The 21263-nt window shown below is 36.2% G+C and overlaps 1 protein-coding gene across 2 annotated transcripts in view; it reads left to right on the forward strand.

Annotated features, from left to right (window-relative positions):
• Positions 1-18830, forward strand: part of LOC149562385 (uncharacterized) — an 86162-nt gene extending 67332 nt beyond the window's left edge. Inside the window, exon 3 of one of the 2 annotated variants that reach the window (XM_089825906.1) lies at positions 17498-18271. In XM_089825906.1, the coding sequence (XP_089682032.1) occupies positions 17498-17542 (45 nt within the window). In that variant the 3' untranslated portion in view covers positions 17543-18271. Of the gene's footprint in view, positions 1-17497; positions 18272-18443 lie in introns of those variants that run through there. The other variant, XM_089825905.1, reaches the window with a different exon arrangement.
• Positions 18831-21263: the final 2433 nt, after the last annotated feature.

Below are 21263 nucleotides of genomic sequence, written 5' to 3' on the forward strand. Positions count from 1 at the left end.
GTCGATGAAGCAAGACTATCAAAGTTGAGATTGTTGGAAAACATGGATTGTTTTTTGAAAATTTACTAACATTGCCAATGTAATTGATGATTTCCAAATGTAGATTTGAAGACTCATAAATAGGAAAGGAGATATGTCTCATGAAGAGACATGTCTCTATAGTTAATCATCATTGGTTAATATATTAACTATATAAATAGCCATATGTATAATATATATAATATAATATATGTTATACATATATAATATATGTATAAGAATATTTATCTAATGATGATTTACCATCAATAATATATCTCATGATTGAATCAATCTGACTGCAACTACAAACTTAACGCTCCCTCTTAGTTAGGGAGGATTGATATAGAACACATTATGCTCTTAAGTATATGAAGAGATATCATCTCAGTATGATATTCTTAGAATGGCATATTTAAGGATATCAACATAAATCCATCAACTTAGATGTTATCTTTTAATATAATCCAAAGTATGATTCAACAAGAAATATCAATCATTTGTATATTCTTTTGGTATGTGCATTGGCATCAAATCCTTGATGCCTATCAAAAGAATATTTTATATCCTAGAAGGATATGAGTTATCTGATTTCTAGCACTCCGGGACAAGAATTTAATATAGTATATCAGGTAACAAGAAATCACAATGTCATGGTCTCTATCATGACAAGTATCATGATCTCCGACACTTCGGGACAACAACTTAATGAAGTTTGATCATGACATGTTCATTATCACGACTTCCAGCACTCCGGGACAACAACTTAATGAAGTCAGTCATGTTAATAGGTCTACCATTCATGAGATTGCCACCCTACAATGGTTACCTTCTGTTTGATCATGTTAGGTTTGTTATCATGACTTCCAGCACTCTGAGACAACTTAATGAAGACTATCATGGTAATAGGTCTACCATTTATAAGATCGTCACCTTACAATGGTTTCCTTTTGTTTATATATGTAAATGAAAGATCGTCACCTTTCATTACATATCATATGTGAAATAGTAACCACCATGAACCAAGTCAGAGGGTGGTACAAAGGCTTTCACCTCAATTCTCTCTCACAGAGAAGAATGCATTACAAGGAATTTCACTTAGACTTTCTCCTCATAGAGAAGATACCATTCACAAAGAATTGCACTTCAAAATTCTTCCTTAGAACAATGATCCTGGGAAGTTAGGTCCAATAGGTACTCCCTTAGAGGCTCTCTTCCCCCATGGATTCTTGTTAGACTCACTCTGAATCTGATATCAATCTTTCGATTTTCTAGTGATAAGTCAATACTTCCTCATGATGCACTCAAGAGTAGGCCCATCGAAATCATGCAGTCACACACATGTATTTCTATACTCCCTTTGAGTATTAGTCTTCTAATCTCTTACATTGCCTTCAAAGAAGAGTCATACTCCCTCTTAATGTAGAAGGATACTCATAATCTTAATCATCAAAGATATTCTTCAGAGCCTCACTTTATCTAGCCTGATCATAACTTCTTTGAAGCTATTGTGATAAGCTGCCTAATGTGTCATTCTTCTTTTCCTGCAAGATGAACTTCATATACAAAGGAAGAGATCAAGGCAAATAACTCTTATAGTATGTATAGAATTACAAATAGGAGAGAGACTACAATAAGTGAGTAAATGTAATAATAAATACTTATCTGCACATTAATGTTCGTGATACAAGTTGCTTCAATGAAGGGCCATATGCATCAAATAAGCTGATGTCTCTGTATAAACATTTTTCAACCTGGGAATGAAACATTGGTTATTATTCCACCTCACAATGTAAAATTTCCACTCATTCCATCAACAATGTTGGATGATAGTATCTATATATTTAAGAAAGGGAGATTGCTTTAATATAATTGCAACCATTAATAGCTCGATGGCCAAGAAACCATCGCTGGTTGTGTGCAGTTTCTGTTTGCATATGCGATAGATAACGTAGAATTCTAAATGCATCTTTTGATTAGTAAATACTGATTTTTGCTATTCCCACGTGCTACTTCCGATTTGTTAAAGTTCAAGATTCCTTTTGTAAATTAAAGATTTTATTCTCTAAAACTCATACACTTATTTGCAAAATCAAACAATTCATGTTCACCCTAGATATTTCATGAATGCTCATACACCCTCCTTCAAACCACCAAGTCATTCACTCATATAGCAAAGATTTTTCAATGATAATGACGTTTCCTTTTTGATACTAAATGCATCTTAACATATATCTCTGCTTAATGCCACAAGTCGTTTGACATGGCAACATCTGACATCAAATAGTTTGAAATGGTAGAGGAGGCGTCGGTTCATATTCAACACCACCGTTTCAAATAAATAAAAAATAGATTCTACTCCTTGCTACTCGACTTTTGTTTTCTATCTTCCACAATATCTGCTACAAATGTCTCAGCCCGATAAACCATTTCTGATTCTATTTGTTCTTTGTCAACATAAAGGTGTAAATTTGTCCCTGCCCACCATACAGATTTTGTCTGATTAATTCTTGTACATGCTGTAGATGGAAACGATGCAGGACGAATTGGTAAGACGTTGAAGTCATGCACATCACACTTGTATAAAGAACTTGGTCAAGACCTCGTTAATGTATTGTACATACTAGTGTTAAAGGTACCAGTTAAGTGTACGAGAAACATGGATTGTTTATACCAAGGTACCAGTTTATACCATTTTGTTATCTTCATTTCTTTGTACATACCTATGTTCAAAAAAAGAATATCTCAAGTTGCACAAACTTTAAAAGGTAAACAACGATGCTCCAATGTATGAAAGACCTCCTTATATTCTTGAGTTGCTGGTAGTATCACTATAGACCTTTGTTCCTTGACAACGAACATCCTTTGCAAACAAACGACATCAATGGATCATCATACACAGCTCGTTATGCAGTGCACATCACATATCGGAGAACACAGATTTCCTTCGTCTATCATGCTTCCAGATTGGTATATATAGAGGTCGTATTCATAGGCATCCGGAGTTCAGACAATTAAAATTGAGTGTACATTCCAATTTACAATTATTTCCCTCAAGCATGAGAAATTATGTTGTAATATTCCTTTTGAGCTGCTACTTATACCATTGGGAATCTGATCCATATTGGCATTTAAGAGTATAGTCGCAGAGTGAACTTTCAAACAATATATATGAATTTCATTATATGTTCATGGTGACAAGTGATAATTACAGATATTGTTCCTTCATATGTGATTCATCCTTGCTTATATAATTTGATTGGATCTTCCTTAGATTTTGATGTAGAGACAAATTCAATGGAAGCAAAAACAAAAGGAACCAACACCAGAAAGAGATAGATAACAATATTCTTCTAATTGATTCATCAAATGAACCGTATATACACTTTCTCTTCTACAGATTTCTTCTCCCCATAACTTCGTATCCAAAAACTTGACATAGACCTAAACTTAAAAATTCTATTTATACATATGAGGACGGTCTACGGAACATTCTAGATTATTACAAAATAGGAAGAATTGGTTACAAAATACTCTAGATCAATATAGAATAGGGAAGAATGACCCCACAATGGTTTGAACGAATCCCAAAAAAAGATCTTATCCTAATGATGAAATCGGGATAAATTCCTCAAGTCGGCTTGTGCAGAAATCACGTCCAAAATATTTTATGTGGGTGCTCCTGCACCACAAACTCTTGTAAATGAGCAAGCATGGGTTGATTTTCAGATTGGAAAGTATAAGGGCAGAATTTTGTGTGATATAGTTGACATGGATGCATGCCACCTATTATTTGGTACGCCCTGGCAGTATGATTGGCAGGCACAACATGATGGAAAACTCAATATATACACCATCAAGAAGGATGGAAAGGTTATTAGATTGATTCCATTTGCTGATCATGAAGAAGTGGAAGAAAATAAAGAGAGGGAAGCCAAAATTCTAATGGTTGATAAAAAGGAATTCTTACGGGATATGAAGGATGAACCTAAGCCTTGTTTTCTTTTGATGCCTAACCCACAACTACAAGAGCCCGTTGGAAATAACAAAAAGGAGGCTTAAACAAAGAAGGCAATTCCTAATGAAGTGAAAGAACTTTTGGATAAATATGAAGGTTTGATTTCAGAAGGTATGCCAAAGTCTTTACCACCTATACGAGACATTAGTCATTGTATTGATTTCATTCCTGGAGCTACTTTACCCAATAAGGCTGCATACAAGATGACACCTCAACAAAATGAATAGATTGCTAGACAAGTAAAGGAGTTACTCGATTCTGGCTTGATTAGGAAAAGCTTAAGCCCATGTGTTGTACCTGTTGTTTTGGCACCCAAGAAGGAAGGAACTTGGAGGGTGTGCGTTGATTCTAAAGCCATTAATAAGATTACAATCAGATATAGGTTTCCAATGCCAAGAATTGAAGATTTGCTTGATTGTTTGGGAGGTGCAAAGTATTTCTCCAAGATTGATTTAAAAAGTGGGTACCATCAAATAAGGATAAGAGCTGGAGATGAGTGGAAGACATCATTCAAAACCAATGATGGATTATATGAATGGAAGGTAATGCCATTTGGACTCTCTAATGCTCCTAGTACCTTCATGAGACTTATGAATGAAATACTCAAAGAGTTCAATGGCAAGTTCATCATGGTATATTTAGATAACATGTTAATTTTCAGCAAGACAAAGGAAGAACACTTAGAACACATTGACATGGTTTTGAGAAGACTTCATGAGGAGAAATTGGTAATAAATTTGGAAAAGTATTTGTTCATACAAGAGGAGCTAACATATCTTGGTTTTGTGATCTCTCAAGGTAGCTTGAAGATGGATAAAGAAAAGGCAAGTGCTATACTATCCTGGCCACCCCCAAAAACAGTTGGAGATGTTAGAAGCTTTCATGCTCTTGCTACATTTTATAGGAAATTTGTAAGAAATTGCAGTCATATATGTGCTTCTATGTTAGAAACTATTAAAGGAGGAAGTGTAAGTTTGCATGGAGTCAATCAGCAAATGAAGCTTTTGAATTGCTTAAGAAAAAGGTTAGTGAGCAGCCAATTCTTTCTTTACTTGATTTTAACAAAGTTTTCCAAGTAGAATGTGATGCTAGCAAGGTTGTTATAGGGGCGATTCTTAGTCAAGAAGGAAATTTAGTGGCTTTCTCAAGTGAAAAACTCAATGAAGCCAAGCAGAAATACTCTTCATATGACCTAGAAATGTATGCATTGGTTCAAGCTCTCAAAAGGTGGAGGCATTACTTGTTGCCAAAGGAGTTTGTTGTGTATACAGATAACCAAGCACTTAGTTTTCTAAATAGCCAAGACAAATTAAGTCATAGGCACATGAAATGGGTGGAGTATTTACAAGCCTATACCTTCACCATCAAGCATAAGAAGGGCATATCAAACAGGGTTGTTGATGCTCTTAGTAGAAGGAATTTGACTATCTCCCAGATACAGCTAGAAAGTGTGGGAATTGAAGCACTCAAGGACATGTATGTAGCAGATCTAGATTTTGGTGACATCTACAAGGTATGTATGGAGTTTGGTGAAAGATACCATGCTGATTTTCCTGATTTTTTGATACAAGACAGACTTCTTTTCAAAGGAGGACAATTACGTGTACCTAGGTGCTCTATGAGGATAAACATTATCAAAGAGAAGCATAGTGGAACAATGGGTGGACATTTTGGTTTGGATAAAACCTTAGAATTGGTTAGAAGGTACTACTATTGGCCTAAACTTCAGACTGATGTTAGAAACTTTGTGGAAACATGTATGATTTGTCAAAGGGCCAAAGGAAGGACTACAAATGCAAGGCTTTATCAACCTTTTCCAATACCCTCTAGACCTTAGGAAAGTATAATGATGGATTTTGTAATGGGGCTGCCACGGACACAAAAGGGGCATGATAGTGTATTTGTTATAGTAGATAGGTTCAACAAAATAGCTCACTTGTTACCATGTAAGTTGACCTATGATGCTTCTCATATAGCAGATCTTTTTTTCAAGGAAGTCATAAGGATTCACGGGCTACCTCTCAACATAGTTTCAGACAGGGATGTGAAGTTTGTAGGACACTTTTGGAGAAATTTATGGAGGAAACTTGGAACCAATTTATCATTCTCATCAGCCTACCAGCCTCAAACTGATGGCCAAACAGAGGTAGTTAATAGAACATTGGACAATTTGTTAAGATTCAAGAACACTCACAAGACAACATGCAGCAAAATGGGATGTAATCCTACCCCAAGCTGAAATTGCATATAATGACTCCATCAATAGAAGTACAGGAAAGTCACCATTTCAAGTGGTGTATGGAATTCATCCTAGAGGGATCTTCGAGTTAAGAGATATGAGTTCACAACAAGAAGTTAGTGCCCAAGGAGAAGAATTTGCTGCAACCATAAAAGAAATCCATGATGAAGTCAAAGGACAACTCCAACAAACCTTTGAAAAGTATAAGAAGCATGAAGATCAGAAACGAAGACACTTAGAATTTGAAGTGGGAGAATTAGTATGGGCAAATCTCAAGAAAGAGAGGCTACCAAAAGGTAAATCTACCAAGCTTATGTTGAGAAAACTAGGTCCTTGTCAAATATTGAAGAAGTTTGGAACCAATGCTTATGAGATTCGATTGCCACCTGAGATTGGCATCTCTCCCATCTTCAACATAGCAGACCTCACACCATTCAAATCAACCAATGAAGAAATTGATACCGGACCGATTGCTAATACAAAAGACATTCAACATCTACCATTCAAGAAGACACCACAGCTAGAAAGGATACTTGACACCAAAGTCATAAGAAGACAAAAGGAAAGGAGTCCAAGTAGTATTTGTTAAAACTCAAAGGTTATTCGGATTTAGATGCTGTGTGGATGACCGAACAAGATATCAAGAAGCAGGGTACCACTCTACAAGAGCTCATCTCAAGTGGGCTTGAGATAAAATTTCCTGGGGAGTATGGTGTAGGAGCACCCACATAAAATATTTTGGACGTGATTTTTGCATGAGCCGACTTGAGGAATTTATCTCGATTTCATCATTAGGATAAGATCTTTTCTTGGGATTCGTTCAGACCATTTTGGGGTCATTCTTCCCTATTCTATATTGATCTAGAGTAGTTTGTAAGCCATTCTTCCTATTTTGTAATAATCTAGAATGTTCTGTAGATCGTCTTAGCAAGTATAAATAGAGTTTTTAGGTTTAGGTTTAGGTCAAGTTTTACCGTTTTTGGATAGGAAATTACAGGGAGAAGAAATCTGTAAGAGAGCAAGTGTATATATTGTTTATTTAATGAATCAATTAGAAGAATATTGTTATCTATCTCTTTCTGGTGCTAGTTCCTTTTGTTTTTGCTTCTGTTGAATTTTTCTCTGCATTAGTTCGTTGACCCTTTGTTAGCCATGAAACCTTATAAGGAAAAGGATGAGGTATTCTCCTAAGTTTTAACTTCTCAACCATCTCAAGAGAAACTAAATTCTCAGTAGATCCTGAGTCAATAATGACTTTACATACCTTACCTCCGGATTTGCAAGCAGTCCTAAAGATAGTTTTCCTTTGTGGTGGTTCCATGGTAGTAGGCACTTTCAAAAGTGTTCTTTTCATCATTAAACTTTCTCCTCTTTCAGGTACACTATTTGAGTCAGCCATCTCCTTCTCTTGGTATTCATCATCTTGTACCAAATGTGTTCTTCTTTCACCTTGTGAACTTGAACTAGCTCTATCCGGACACCTAGATGCATAATGTCCCTCCTTATTGCAATTGAAACAAATGATCAGACTTGCCCTTCTACCACCAAATCCACCTCTTGAATTGCCTCTTCTACCTCTGAAATTACCTCTGAGATTTCCTTCGCTTTGACTGGTTTCTTGCTTTATCTCCTTATGATCTTCATGATTTTGTCCTCTTCCTTGGAAATTTCCTCTTCTCCTTTGATTTCTTCCTCTTCCTTTGCTATTTTGTTCTTGTCTTCTTTTCAATTTGGCTTCCACCTTCAATGCTAGTTGATAACATTTCTGTACTGTATCAGGACACAATAAGTTAAGTTCTTCTTGAATGTTCAACCTCAATCCATTGAGATATCTAGCAACTTTTACGCTTTCACATTCTCTCTACTTTGCCCTTATGCTTAATTTTTGGAATTCTTCAGTATAGGCTGTGACACCTAGCTCCTTTTGTCTTAAACTTTGTCTCCTTTGATGAAGTTGGATTTCATAATCCTCAGGTAAGTATGTTTCTCTCACCTTGGCACACATCCTTTCCTATGAAGTTATCATGTCATGACCTTCTTTGACCCTTTCTCCTTGAGTGAAATTCCACCAAGTGAGGGCTGGTCACTTCAACTTTGACTTGGCATTTTTTACCTTGTTCTTTTCTACTATATTTTCACATTCAAAATGGTTGTTCAAGGCCTCTATTCGATCCATGACAGCATCAACATCCATCTTTCCCGAGAAGATGGGTAGGTCACCTTTGGCATCCTTCTTGCCAACTCTTTCAAGGGCTTCTATGAAGTATCTCTGGTCTGCAAGTAAGTTAACCACCTCTTGCTCAGGGGTATCCTCTTCTTCCCCTTCTTCCTCTTGTTTTGAGGAAACCTTTGCTTTCTTTTCCATTCGGTCCTTCAGCTTCTCAAATTCATCCAATAACCACTTATTGGTTTCCTCATGTTCTTGCATCTTCTTTGCCAGTTCAACATTGGTGACCATGTTTGATGTTTCAGCTTCTGACTCTGATCCAGACATAGAATCCAATTGCCTCAGGAGCTTTCGCCAAGCTTTGATACCAAAAATGATGTAGAAAAAAATTCAACGGAAGCAAAAACAAAAGGAACCAACACCAGAAAGAGATAGATAACAATATTCTTCTAATTGATTCATCAAATGAACAGTATATACACTTGCTCTCCTACAGATTTCTTCTCCCTGTAACTTCGTATCCAAAAACTTGACTTAAACCTAAGCCTAAAAACTCTATTTATACTTGCTAGGACGGTCTACGGAACATTCTCGATTATTACAAAATAGGAAGAACAGCTTACAAAATACTTTAGATCAATATAGAATAGGGAAGAAAAGATCTTATCCTAATTACGAAATCGGGATAAATTCCTCAAGTCGGCTCATGTAGAAATCATGTCCAAAATATTTTATGTGGGTGCTCCTGCACCAGATTGGCTCTAAGATCTACCTTCAAGTTGTTAGACTTTATAGAAGGAACTAAGCTCTGATACCATGTTGAGAAATATGGATTGTTTTCAGCAAATGTACTAACATTGCCAATGTAATTGATGATTTCTAAATGCAGATTTGAAGACTCATAAATATGAAAGGAGGAGATATGTCTCATGAAGAGACATGTCTCTATAGATAATATATTAATTATATAAATAACCATATATATATATATGAATATTTATCTAATGATGATTTACCATCAATAATGTATCTCATAATTGAATCAATTTGACTGCAACTACAAACTTAACAGAGATTTCATCAATGAAGAGAGATTGATGAAGCTTTTTGGGAAGTTGAGATTTTCCGCCCTTTGACACCAATAACCATTTCTTTGCCAAATTGGTCAAACACTTGCTTTGATTCTCGCTGAAATATTTCAGTGCCCTTTGCTTGCTGATATCTGTGTATTGCTCTTTGTATGGCAATTTGAGAACTATTGCTATGGAAGTTTCATCAAGTTTGGCTATTAAGCAGCCGTCAAATGTTTTGATTTCCCTTGCATCTGGGTTGTGGCTCTTTACACATTCGATTATCAAGTCTGGACATGTACAACTATTGGAAAACCAACTGCATGTGCTAATCCACTTTCAACCGTTCTATGAGCAAGTCTAGATGCATTTTCTTCTGTCTATGATCTCCAAAATTCCTTAATATCATCATGAACCAGCTTGGAATCAGAAAGATTTGGCAGAGTAGTCTGTATCATAGGAGCATAGTGGTATCCTTGACTTCATGATGAGAAACTTTTAAAGTTACTGTATTCCAAATGTCTCTCAGGTCTCCTTGCAAAATTTTGTAACTTACTCTTGACAAAATCTGGCTTCTCTGATGTAACTATATGGTGATGAGTGAACTTGTTTTTACTTTGCACATGCAAAATTTTATTGTGTATAGACTTGTCTCATCACTACTATTGCAAATCTGTTTGTAGATTCCCAATGACAGCTACACATCAAAAAGGAGGAAAAATACTTCTGCTTAAAAGTTCCTGGCCTTCTTGGTCAACTATCCCCACTGGTTACAAGCTGAGGCTTGAACAGTCAAAGCAGTTTGTTTAGACTAACATTCCTGTGCATTTGTCTTTGTTGTACCGAATTGCATGTGTGGTATGCATGTTTCTATTCACTCTTGTTAGTTTCTTCATAATGGAAGTTTGTCAAGCCAAAAACTGTTTCACTTTGTATCCAGTGACTGTGATAACTGCCCTTTCTTTAAAGCATTCAAAGTGACCTTGCGCGTGTTGATAACTACTTTAAGATCTTTGGTTTTAGCTAGTGCACAGAGGATGTTGCAAAGGTGATAGGGTGTAATAGTCCTCTGCTTTCATGGAGTTTTCTGTTTCTAAAGAATATAGACTATCTTCGATGCTTAGGGAAAACCGAGAGTGAAGAAAGTTAGTTATAATAACTGGGCTGCGTGCATCAAATGTGTCACTTTCGTGTCATTTCATTGGCTCTTCCAATCTGTTTTACAACTTTTGTGAACTTTTGAAATCCTTCTAACTATCAAATTCTCTCCTTCTCATCGATAGCTTTGCAAGTTGTGTAACTTAAAGTGAACACCGATGATTGGTAAGAAAACAATGACAGATCCATTTTTTATCGGCACATTACCACTTGTTGGAAATACGACATTCTTATCAACATTACCTTTTAAACAACACTTAGATCATAATGAGGTTGTTTAAGGCATGATCTGAGGAGTATCAGTTTGAGTGGAGAATGCTTCAAATAATGGTTTAATGTCTTTTGGCAGTTTGGGAAACTTCAACAAGTTTCTAAAGGGCTCAATTTTGTTGGGAAAAAGCAAGTGGTGCCATCTTTCTTTATTTCCATTCAAGTATTGGATGTCGCCATCTTTCTCGCTCCACTATTGCTGATTGGAATCATCTTGCTGTGTGGCGTGTCTAGAACTTTATGACTTCTCTTAAAACTTTGGAGCAAATGCCTGGCCACCACCCTTATTGGGTGCCATGAAGATTGTTAAGCGCACTGTCGGCCCGTTTTGGGCTATCGTGATGCCGACTAGATCATCTAAGTGCTATGGAGGTTGTTGAAATGATGCCTTTGCATGGGATGCCGCCAACTTTGGCATTTCAAGGTACATGCTTGCAGACTTGGTCCGCATGTTTACCACCTACTATTCATTGGGTTTTAGAGGATTTCAATGATCTCTGGGAAGACGCCGATACATTCCTGCTGTTATTTCACCTTCCATGACACTTAATTAAGCCATGCTCCAAATATCAGATTCTGCCACATTCATCCAATCATCTCTGCCAACCTGGCTCATAATGCTTCTTGGTGTTTTCTTAGAGGTTTTAATGAACGCCTAGTCACCATCATTACTCATCGGGCTTTGAGGACTTTTCCAAAAGACCAATGAGACAGGTTATCCGCCACGTGTTGTGTATTTGGCCAACTTGGCATATGCATTACCTTATCGACTCTTTGAACGATTTCATCAACTTTCCATGGTTACCGATAAAGGATATATATTTTGAAGTCAGTTATCTTAGCGACACTTTTAACAATGAGAAAAGCTTTAAACTGCACTCGACATCCTTCCTCATCAAATATTTAGATAGCTTTGTAAATATTTTGAAATGTGCAACAAGACAATATATCCTTACCAATTTTAAAAAGAAGTTTGGAAGTTTGTATTTGCTCATTTGACCGGTCACCATGTGATCTGATATGTTAATTCTGTTGGTGATTCTAGAAACGTTGCAAGCCCCCATTGATGTTTGATATTTAAAGCACATTACAACCTTTGCATTCAAACACCCTTGGTCTACTATCCTCCATTTGTCACTTTGAAGCACCTTAACAACTTTATTCGTTTGCCAACAGATGGATTACAATAGGCTTACTCCCCTTCAGATTTGTCAACCATTTTACAAAAAGTCTCAATTTAGCAGTGGCTACCTCATGCATTAGACTTATTTTGGTTTTTGGATAGTCATTCAAATCATATTTATTATTTACAACAAGATTTTCTTTCCACGTACCTTCTTCTTTCTGCATTTTTATTCACATGTATTCCACATATACACCAAGAAGTTATGTTCACGCAGTGATAACAAGTATGCCTTTTGGTGCCACCATAGTAAAAAGTAATGATGATTCTGATTTCTCACTTACTAATAAATTGCATGTGATGGCATCCTTCTTTTATAATTTGTCAAACTAAGATCCAAATCATCCTCATCAAATGGTACAAGCCCATTAATTTCAGGTGTTCATATGGTATGTGATGAGTCATGGGGATAAGAGCCATCTTCTTAATTCACAAAGAGGGACTAATTCTGACTAAGTCTGAAAACATTTAACTGAAATCACATAAATGACTAATTCTGAAAACATTTTCAGAAGGTACTCATACTTTGACCAATTTGATACCAAAGTTTTGATTTGGGCCAGTTGAAAACTGGGCCAACATTACTTTAGTAACCTCCTTTAATGGTCATTCTACTAACTACCCTATGGAATACTTGACATAATCTGCAGGTCATTGTGCCACAAACGCATATAAGACTGACTCCTCTTCAGAACGCTTTGCAACATGAGAAACCTACTGAGGCCCTCCCTCATCGGACTTCTGATCAGCTAACCGCTTCCTGCAAAATCGTTGAATATGACCAAGCTTACCACAATAATGTTGTGATATTCTTTTAAAAATTCTCATAAGATCTGCTTAGCCCTTTTTGTTTAGTGGGCTTGCCTTTGAATTCGTCCTTGGCAGTAAACACCTGTTCCGTGTTGGCTGTGTTATTGCTACTACCAAATTGCTATCTTCACTTGGGCTTGTTGTAGGAGATTAGTGCACAACTCATTGTTGGTTAATAGTTTGTCTTCTCGTTAGATTTATAATCCCTGACTCTTCTTCACGCCCAAGGTGAGAAAACAAGAGAATGTCACCAACAAATGGGTCAGCGTATATGTACAATCACTGCCCTCTGAATTAACAGGTACAGCTCCCTGATTGTATTAAATATTCAATGAATTTGTTTTTATCAATCACCAGATACATTGAGTAATGAAATTAACTGAATTACTTTGTCGGCACAAGCAATTCAGGCTGGATAAAATGAAGATAATCTATAACCCCCAGTAGAATGTCGATTGTAGATTATCACATGAGTTTTAATATCTAACTAATTCTATCCAATTTTATATGAAATGCAGATTCTAATTGGCGAATAGGAGCAATCCTATATAATGAAAGGCAAATAGAATTACCGTTACTGTAATTTGCTTGACAAGAAATAGAATTCAGGAAGACATCACAGTATCCAAAATATAAGTATGCTTTCTATTCAAAAAAAATTGCAACTAAAATAATACTGGAACAACAAACCAATAAGTAGGCTAAGCAAATGGAATTACTTTGCTACCTTCCGATTTGCCTCCCTCATTCCTTTTCATAGCAGTATATATAGATCTTTCAATACATCAAACTCGTAAGGGCTCTTGACTTTTCCTCTTCTTTGAATACAAAAAGACAAAATATAGAGGAAAAGACTTTTCAAATTTAGGAACTCAAACAATCACTATTTGAATTCGGTTTTCTAACCATTTCAGATAAAACTATTCTGACTTGAATACTGTTGACATTCCTGATGTGATCCTTGTGGATTTAATACATCGCCTTTAGCTAACATTTGTAGCTCCTCTTGCCAATGCTCCAGATCACCGCCTATAGAAAGAGTGTAAGGCTTCAACAATTTCTGATTATGACTTCCCATGTACTTCTGAATTACTCTCTCCGTGCATTCGTATCAGCCGATCATAACTAATGCCTTTCTGCCTCTAACTTCGAGCATGTTGACTTGAACTTCAAACCTTGATTCGGGATCCTCAATGCCTTCAAAATGTCGCTGTTGACAACAGTTTTTTTTTTTTTTTTTTTTTTTGCATATGCAATAAACAGTTATTGTATGTTATCCTTCGATCTCTAATAGTAGAAATAGCCTTCGAAACTCGATTGTATTTGGCAGACATAATGTGTAGAGATAGATGCATGTGAGAATGGACAACAATAAATTTGGAGGATGGCTGATGAATTCCTGTGATCACTGTGTGTCTCAAGACCAAACAATACGTGCAACATCAGGTAGCCCCAAGCACAAAAAGAGCATTGCTGTTCCCGTGTGAATATGATCAATATCATCAATTGAAAATCGATGTGGTGTATGATATGTAACCTGTCAAGTTGGAAAATATTTGCGCTGATAATTGAATATTCCTTCATTTTCATCCACAACTGAGCTTTCATGAAAGTGTAATTCCGCCTTAGTTGGAAGAAGGGTAACTGGAAAAGAATCAGATCCGCAGCCAAGATCAAGAACAATAACTGTAAATTCCATCCCTTCTTCAAGAAATATTTCAATTACAACTCTTATATCTATACTCTCTATTATCAATTTATCTTCCTTTCTAAGGGCATCGTCAACACCTAAGGCAACATTAATACCAATGCTTGATCCTGGACAAATTGGTTTTATCACAACCTTGCCACAGCGAATGTCTAAATGTAAGGACTGCCCCTTTCTAGATAGCAGATTTTCTGGAAGTGCCCCCTCGTGAGACATTGGAAGGACTAGAAGGCTGATTCCTCCAAGAATGTTCAGAAGATGATGAACTAGAAGTTGGCGATGCATGTCTCCAAGAAGAGCTTTGTGATAATCTACCACTTCCTCTGCTGTGCCAAGGATAGGTGAACTTTTGAATACCAAGGACATGGAAAACTCCATGACCTTATGAATTTTGCTCAGAAACAATAGTGCATCAATCATCTTGAGAAAGACTCTCATCAGCTCCCTTGTACATGTCTGGAGAACATTTCACAACTCTCATCTGCAAAAGATCATCGATAAGAGCACGATATCCTTGCCGGGTTGGGATCTACAACCTACCCAATATGAACAGACCTTTAGAACAACCCAACCGGCTTAGAGAAGAAAAGGCAATGATAGGGAAACCCGACAAGGACAGCCTACCTAAAGAAGACTTAGACCTAGACTCTTTTGATTTACTTGACATGACCATTAATACAACTCATAACATAGAAAACCTGAAACTCGGGCAACACTCATCAAACTTCAGGTAAATATTAGTGGATATAATATGGAGAGTTTCGATGAAGTGCTCATAGAATTGTGGTAAGCTTTTTAGCATGATCACCACCATATCCTTCTCTTCCATCTTGCAACCAATGGGCTCCAGTTGATCACAAATGTATTTTATCTTCATGAGATGCTCCTGTGAAGACATCTTGTTGTCCATTATAATTGAAAGCAACATATTCTTGAGAAAGAATGCTCTACTCTTGTGTGATGTTTCATTGAGTCTCTTTAGGCGTGTCCAAATTTTGTAGCAGTCTTGCCAAACAACACGTCTAGAAGCTTTTCATCAGTGACTAATAACTTCAACAACAAAACAGCTTCATGGTTATGCTCATCAAGCTTGTTAAAGGTAATTCTTTTTTACATATTCCTAAGGAATCCCTTCAAGTCTTTTGTTTTATTTGATTTATCACACATGTAAAAGTAACTCATTTTAATCTTCCTAATATATGGAACATTAGAGCTTAGGTGTAGATTAGTTTACATGAGGATTTTGCCACTTTGCACATACATAGGGTGATAGGTGGTATGTGTGGACTTGGAGGTACATGTACAACTCCTCTCTCACCTCTTTTTTTTTGAGGTGCTTCTCTCATTCTTCATGAAGCATTATCTCTCTCTTGCTTTATGCCATCTTCATAATATTGGATTTTTTCCTTTTTCTTTTCTCCCTTAAAATTCCCGTGTCTCCTTCTTGGATGTTTGATATGCATGGTCTTAGATCATTTGTTTTTATACTCAATGGTAATTTAGTCTTTCGAACAGTTAATCTTCGATTAGTACATTCTGGTATTTCATTTATTTTTCCTTTCATAGTATCAGATCAGGTTTCTACTAGTCCTGTTGAGCTGTATTGCTGAAGTTTTACCATTTATATTTGGAGCACTCACCATTGGAGACTCTTTTGTGAGAAGAAGAGGAGCTCATCATTTGAATATTCATTTCCTATTTTGTTTCTCTATGCAGGATTCTAATTGTTTTTTTCTCGTTTTCAGATTTAGATCAGTTTGTTTATATCTGTTCACTAGATTTACGTGCATTTGAAATTTGAGTTCATTTTTTTGTTTTTCAATATTACATTTGTGCAACTTATGTCATTTTATTGTTAATATTTTTTTGAAATTTTCTCTCTGGTATTCTAACCTTTCTGATATTTAGTTAAAATGCTTGTATTATTGTTATTTGTGCCTCGTGTTTTCTTTAATTCCAAATAGAAGATAGAATTATCTCTGATATTGCTCTGTCTTATTGTTATTTCTGTTTATTGTTAAATCTTCGATTTAATCTGTTAAATCTGTAACATTCATATTGGAATCTAATCTTATCTGTTAAATCTGTAACATCTGTTATATTATTCCAATTACATAGCTCTTTGTTTTGTTTATAAGCTCTTTGCTAAACCTGCATTCCAATCAATCTCACCTTTCTACAGTGCTTTTGTTTTTCCTTCCAGCCCTTCATGCCTATTGTTGTCACTGCATCTTTTGTTCTTCTTAGCGCTATCTCCCTTCCCTTTTGTTGTGATGTGGGGCCTAATCAGACTTGGAGGTTTATTCGGCGGGATTTCCCTCCAGATAATTTCTACGGGGATTGGGGGGAAGCGCCCCTGCAGGGTCCTAGGGCAGCGCCCCAGATGTGCTCCTTGTCGCAGTACAGGGTGGGGTCGAGGGGCAATGCCCCTGGGGGGCGGGGTGGGGGAGGGGGGGTTTGAAGCCAAAAATGACCTTATATTGTAAAATGTGTCAGCTGCTATTTTTTCTATTGGACGACTTATTCTAGCCCTAATTTTGTAAGCAGAAATAGCTTGTATAAAAAGGCTTAAGAGTTAGAGATTTCATAATGTATGATGATATTGTAGCTTGTTGCGGCTGTATTGAGTTGTAAGGGATAGTGGATTGTAATCACTGGATCATAATAATATTGGACTTGCTATTGGTGGACATAGCGCAAGGATTGAGTGAACCATGTTAAATCCTTGTATCTTGTGTTATCATTTGTGTGCTCTATTATTTTCTAATATTGGTTATATTTGCATGCAACGGTTATTTCTGTCTGTGGTTAATCCTAACACCTTTCATATTCATTGCACCTAATATGTCATTGCAGGTTCTAATTGGCACCTTTGCCACCGAAGGTCAGCATGGAAACTGATAACCCTGAAACTTGCTCTTGCTGTTAGCAATAAACTCACTAGTTTTGATAAACTTCACCTCTTTCACAACTACCACCGCACAACTTAACACATTGGAAGGTGATGGAGGGTGTGGATGACAAATAAAAGCTGTTTAAAAGTAAAAACGTTGTATGCATTTGTCTGGCCAAATCTGGAGGAAATTTGACTGAGTTTTTGTGTTTATGATCACTTTCATTAGATTTTGAATTTCATGGATGAATGTCAGTGAATCCTGTGACATATGGTGTAAACATTGTACCATACCACCTGATGATATGGCAAGTAGAGAACAAATTCCTCTTGTATGGGCAAGGGATGAGCATGATGAAAACACATCACAATGGTGGTATGCAATGTGCATTTTTGTATTTTGCACAAAAAATATCATTACAACTATAGCATGTGCATAGTTGCAGCATGATAAGTTTTTTTCATTGTAAACATGTATGGCCTTTGATGTACGTAGATGCAAAAAGAAATATCACGTGGCAAATGTTTCATAAGCATTGTAAATGCCATTTTTCAGTGTAAGCATCCGAAATGAGTAATGCATTTTCATCTTATGTTTGCACTAGCACATTTGAGAATGGTATTACTCTGGTAGAGAGCAGTTGCTCCTACCAATTGGGGATTTCGTCCCTCATATTGTTTGACATCAATTAAATTATTATAAATATAGAAGTGAGCTGAAGACAGACATTTTATTAGGTGACTATCATTTTCATTTGGAATTTAATTTTGACTTAAATATCTTGTTTGTTGGTAGACGTGAAATAGGAAAGACAATGAGGAAGAAATTAAGTCTAGAAATTCTTACTCTGTATTTTTCCCTATTTTGTATCAAATACTAAAATTGGAGTAACAATTATTTTTGTGCAGATTATCTTGTCTCAAGAAAAGAAGATACATCTGTTGAATGAGCTTGTCAAGACCCTACAACAACAGGTCACCCAATGTAAAAAAAGCAATCCAGATAACAGTACCAAGGAATCTGTAGGTGTAAGCATGAGTGAATTGCATACACAAGATGAAGGTTCAGAAGACTAATTTGTTGATAAGGAAAGGCCACAAAATGCATGTCATATGGTATAAGATTATAATTTAGGTACACAAAGTGTGAAGATGAAAAGATTATTTTGTTCATAAAATTGAAATATATTTTACTTCTTCTCCAGTCAGTTGACTCCTTTTCATCATACTGAAAATGTCTCATGAGCAAAGGCCTGGAATGTAATATGAATGCAACTTATAAATTTTCTTGGGTTAGATGTTGGACTCTTCTATTGTTTTCATTCAAATTGTTACATGTAGTACACATACATATTCACTTTGTGTTTGTTATGCCCCTAATCTTTAGGAGTAAACACCATCTTTTAATCTCGATAATCCTCCTTTATCTCAACTACAAGCTAATTACATGATTGGCTTAAGCAAATACCCAACAACCTTTCAAATTCAGCTTAAATAACTTTGATCAGGACAGATTGAAATAGAAATAATAATTACATGTCACCAAACATGTTGAATATATTAAGTTGTAATACAGCTTTCCTTACGTCTTCTACATAAGTAAGACAGAATTATGGCTCGGCATTTGTGCTATATATATATGAAACCATGCTAGTCTTTTTGACAACCGAGAACTGATATTGCCATCTAGCTTGTGTCTGCTTACATTAATTTATACCTCTGTATCAATATGTTTCATGTTCATTCTTTACGGAAACTCTTCGCAAGGAAAAAATTGAAAATTGATGTTATAATTTATTTCAACCTTTTAAATGATATTATTGTCTCTCCATGCAATTAGTGCAAAATTTATGATTGATGACAAAGGGACTCGAGTCAAATACTGTTGATTACAGGTAGTCTTGTTATGTCCTTGCACGGTCAGAAGAATCCAGATAAATTGATTGACCATGTTCCTTTGTATTCACTGGATTATGTTGCTTGAGTTCATCTAAGCCGTTTATCATAGAATGATTATGAATCTCCATACCAGCTAGCAGCCAACCTTCTCGCGTATCCTGAATTCTAGAATCCAAGGTCTTTAACTACGAATAGAATAAAACAACCACCATACATACGAAAAATATTCGTAGATAGGCATAATCCTTCGTCTATACTTGGGTGTGCATTTTTTCCCCTCCTAATATACACAGGAAAAAGAAACAGCACATTGATCGTCATGGAGGAAAAATCTTTGCGCTTGGGGTAGCTTAGAACATGTAAGAGAAGTCAAGGGCTGACCCTTCTCGTTGATCTGCCCGGGTAAATATACTCAGAAAATGAAAGGACCATGTCACAAGCCTTTGTAACAACTGCCCTTAGCACTAAACATCAATCATTGTACTAATCAATCAATTATCGTTCTATTTAATTTGAAAATGATTCTAAAACTACACTCACTATGGCAATGACAACTTGATATGATTTTATATGCTTAAATCTGAAAGTGTTTAAGCCTTAAGGGTCTGTTTGGTTGCTGGAATAGGAATAGGAAAATAGGAATATGTTTTGTAATCTTTGTTTGGTGCACCAAATTGGAATCTCGAATAGGAATACATATTCCCATTTGGCCCCTAAAATGAGCATATATTCATTCCTCAAAATACCTGTTATTGGAATAGCTATTCCTATTCTCATTTTTATTTTGATTATTTTATTAAAATTTGACTTCCATAGTCGGAGGGCGTACTGCCTCTGTGTCTCTGCTTTGTGACTCGCAATCTGGCTGAGCTTCAGGGGCTAGAGATGTTGGGGAATAATAGTACAAGCTCTCAATATTGGGGACTCGTGCTATACTTGGATTGGATGGACTTGAAAGGCATGAAGCGACGCATGAAAAAGATACCGAGACTTTTGACCAAGTGATGGGAAAAATAATAGAGGAACACCAGCAATGAAGAAGGGAGTCTCATATGAATGATATCATTCAGACGATTTTGGAAATAGAGAGTTTTGATGGAAGGGAAATCAAATAGGAAAACATCACAGCCATTGTTTTTTATGTATTCTTTGATAACTCACGACATGTTCTCTATTTTTGGTTTTTTAATTGCAGGTAGTTCTTTTACATCTTGATCTTACAAGGATGAACAAAATTTGAAGAATATGTGTTCGGCGGCTCCTGCACATATCTCAACTCGAGTGGCCGGACTTATTAAGAAATTCACTAATGGAAATGGTACGAGAGATGTTGAGATTGATTCCTCTATTGCACATAGATTTCATGGATGCGTCAAACCCTATGTGTCAAATTCCATTTCTATTTTATCTAACAAAATAGTGAGAACACATTTCTATTCTAGAATAACAATTCCTATCCTCCCAACCAAACAGGCCCTAAGGGTTCATTCCTAATGATCACCCCTCATGGGTGGAGAGTCAAAGGCTTCACAATTTGCAATTAAAGGGACTTTACTCTTTTCTTTTGATGAGATCTTTGATCTCTTTTTAATCTTGATTATTAAATTGTTTTGATTAAGTAAAAGTAGGTTTTGAAAGGACCCAAAACTTTGTATAAAGAGACAAGAAAGATATAACAATGAGGATCTTAAAACAACTATGGAAAACCACTCGACAAATTAGAGGGACACACCGAAGTTCCCTACAAGAGGGCAAACAATCCAAGAAACCATAGACCATCAAGATTTACATTTTGGTCCAATCTTTTGAGAATGTAAAGACATATGAAAT

The sequence above is a fragment of the Cupressus sempervirens genome, chromosome 4 (assembly GCF_028749045.1).
Source record: "Cupressus sempervirens isolate cs-2001-9-10 chromosome 4, ASM2874904v1, whole genome shotgun sequence".
NCBI classification, from domain to species: domain Eukaryota; kingdom Viridiplantae; phylum Streptophyta; class Pinopsida; order Cupressales; family Cupressaceae; genus Cupressus; species Cupressus sempervirens.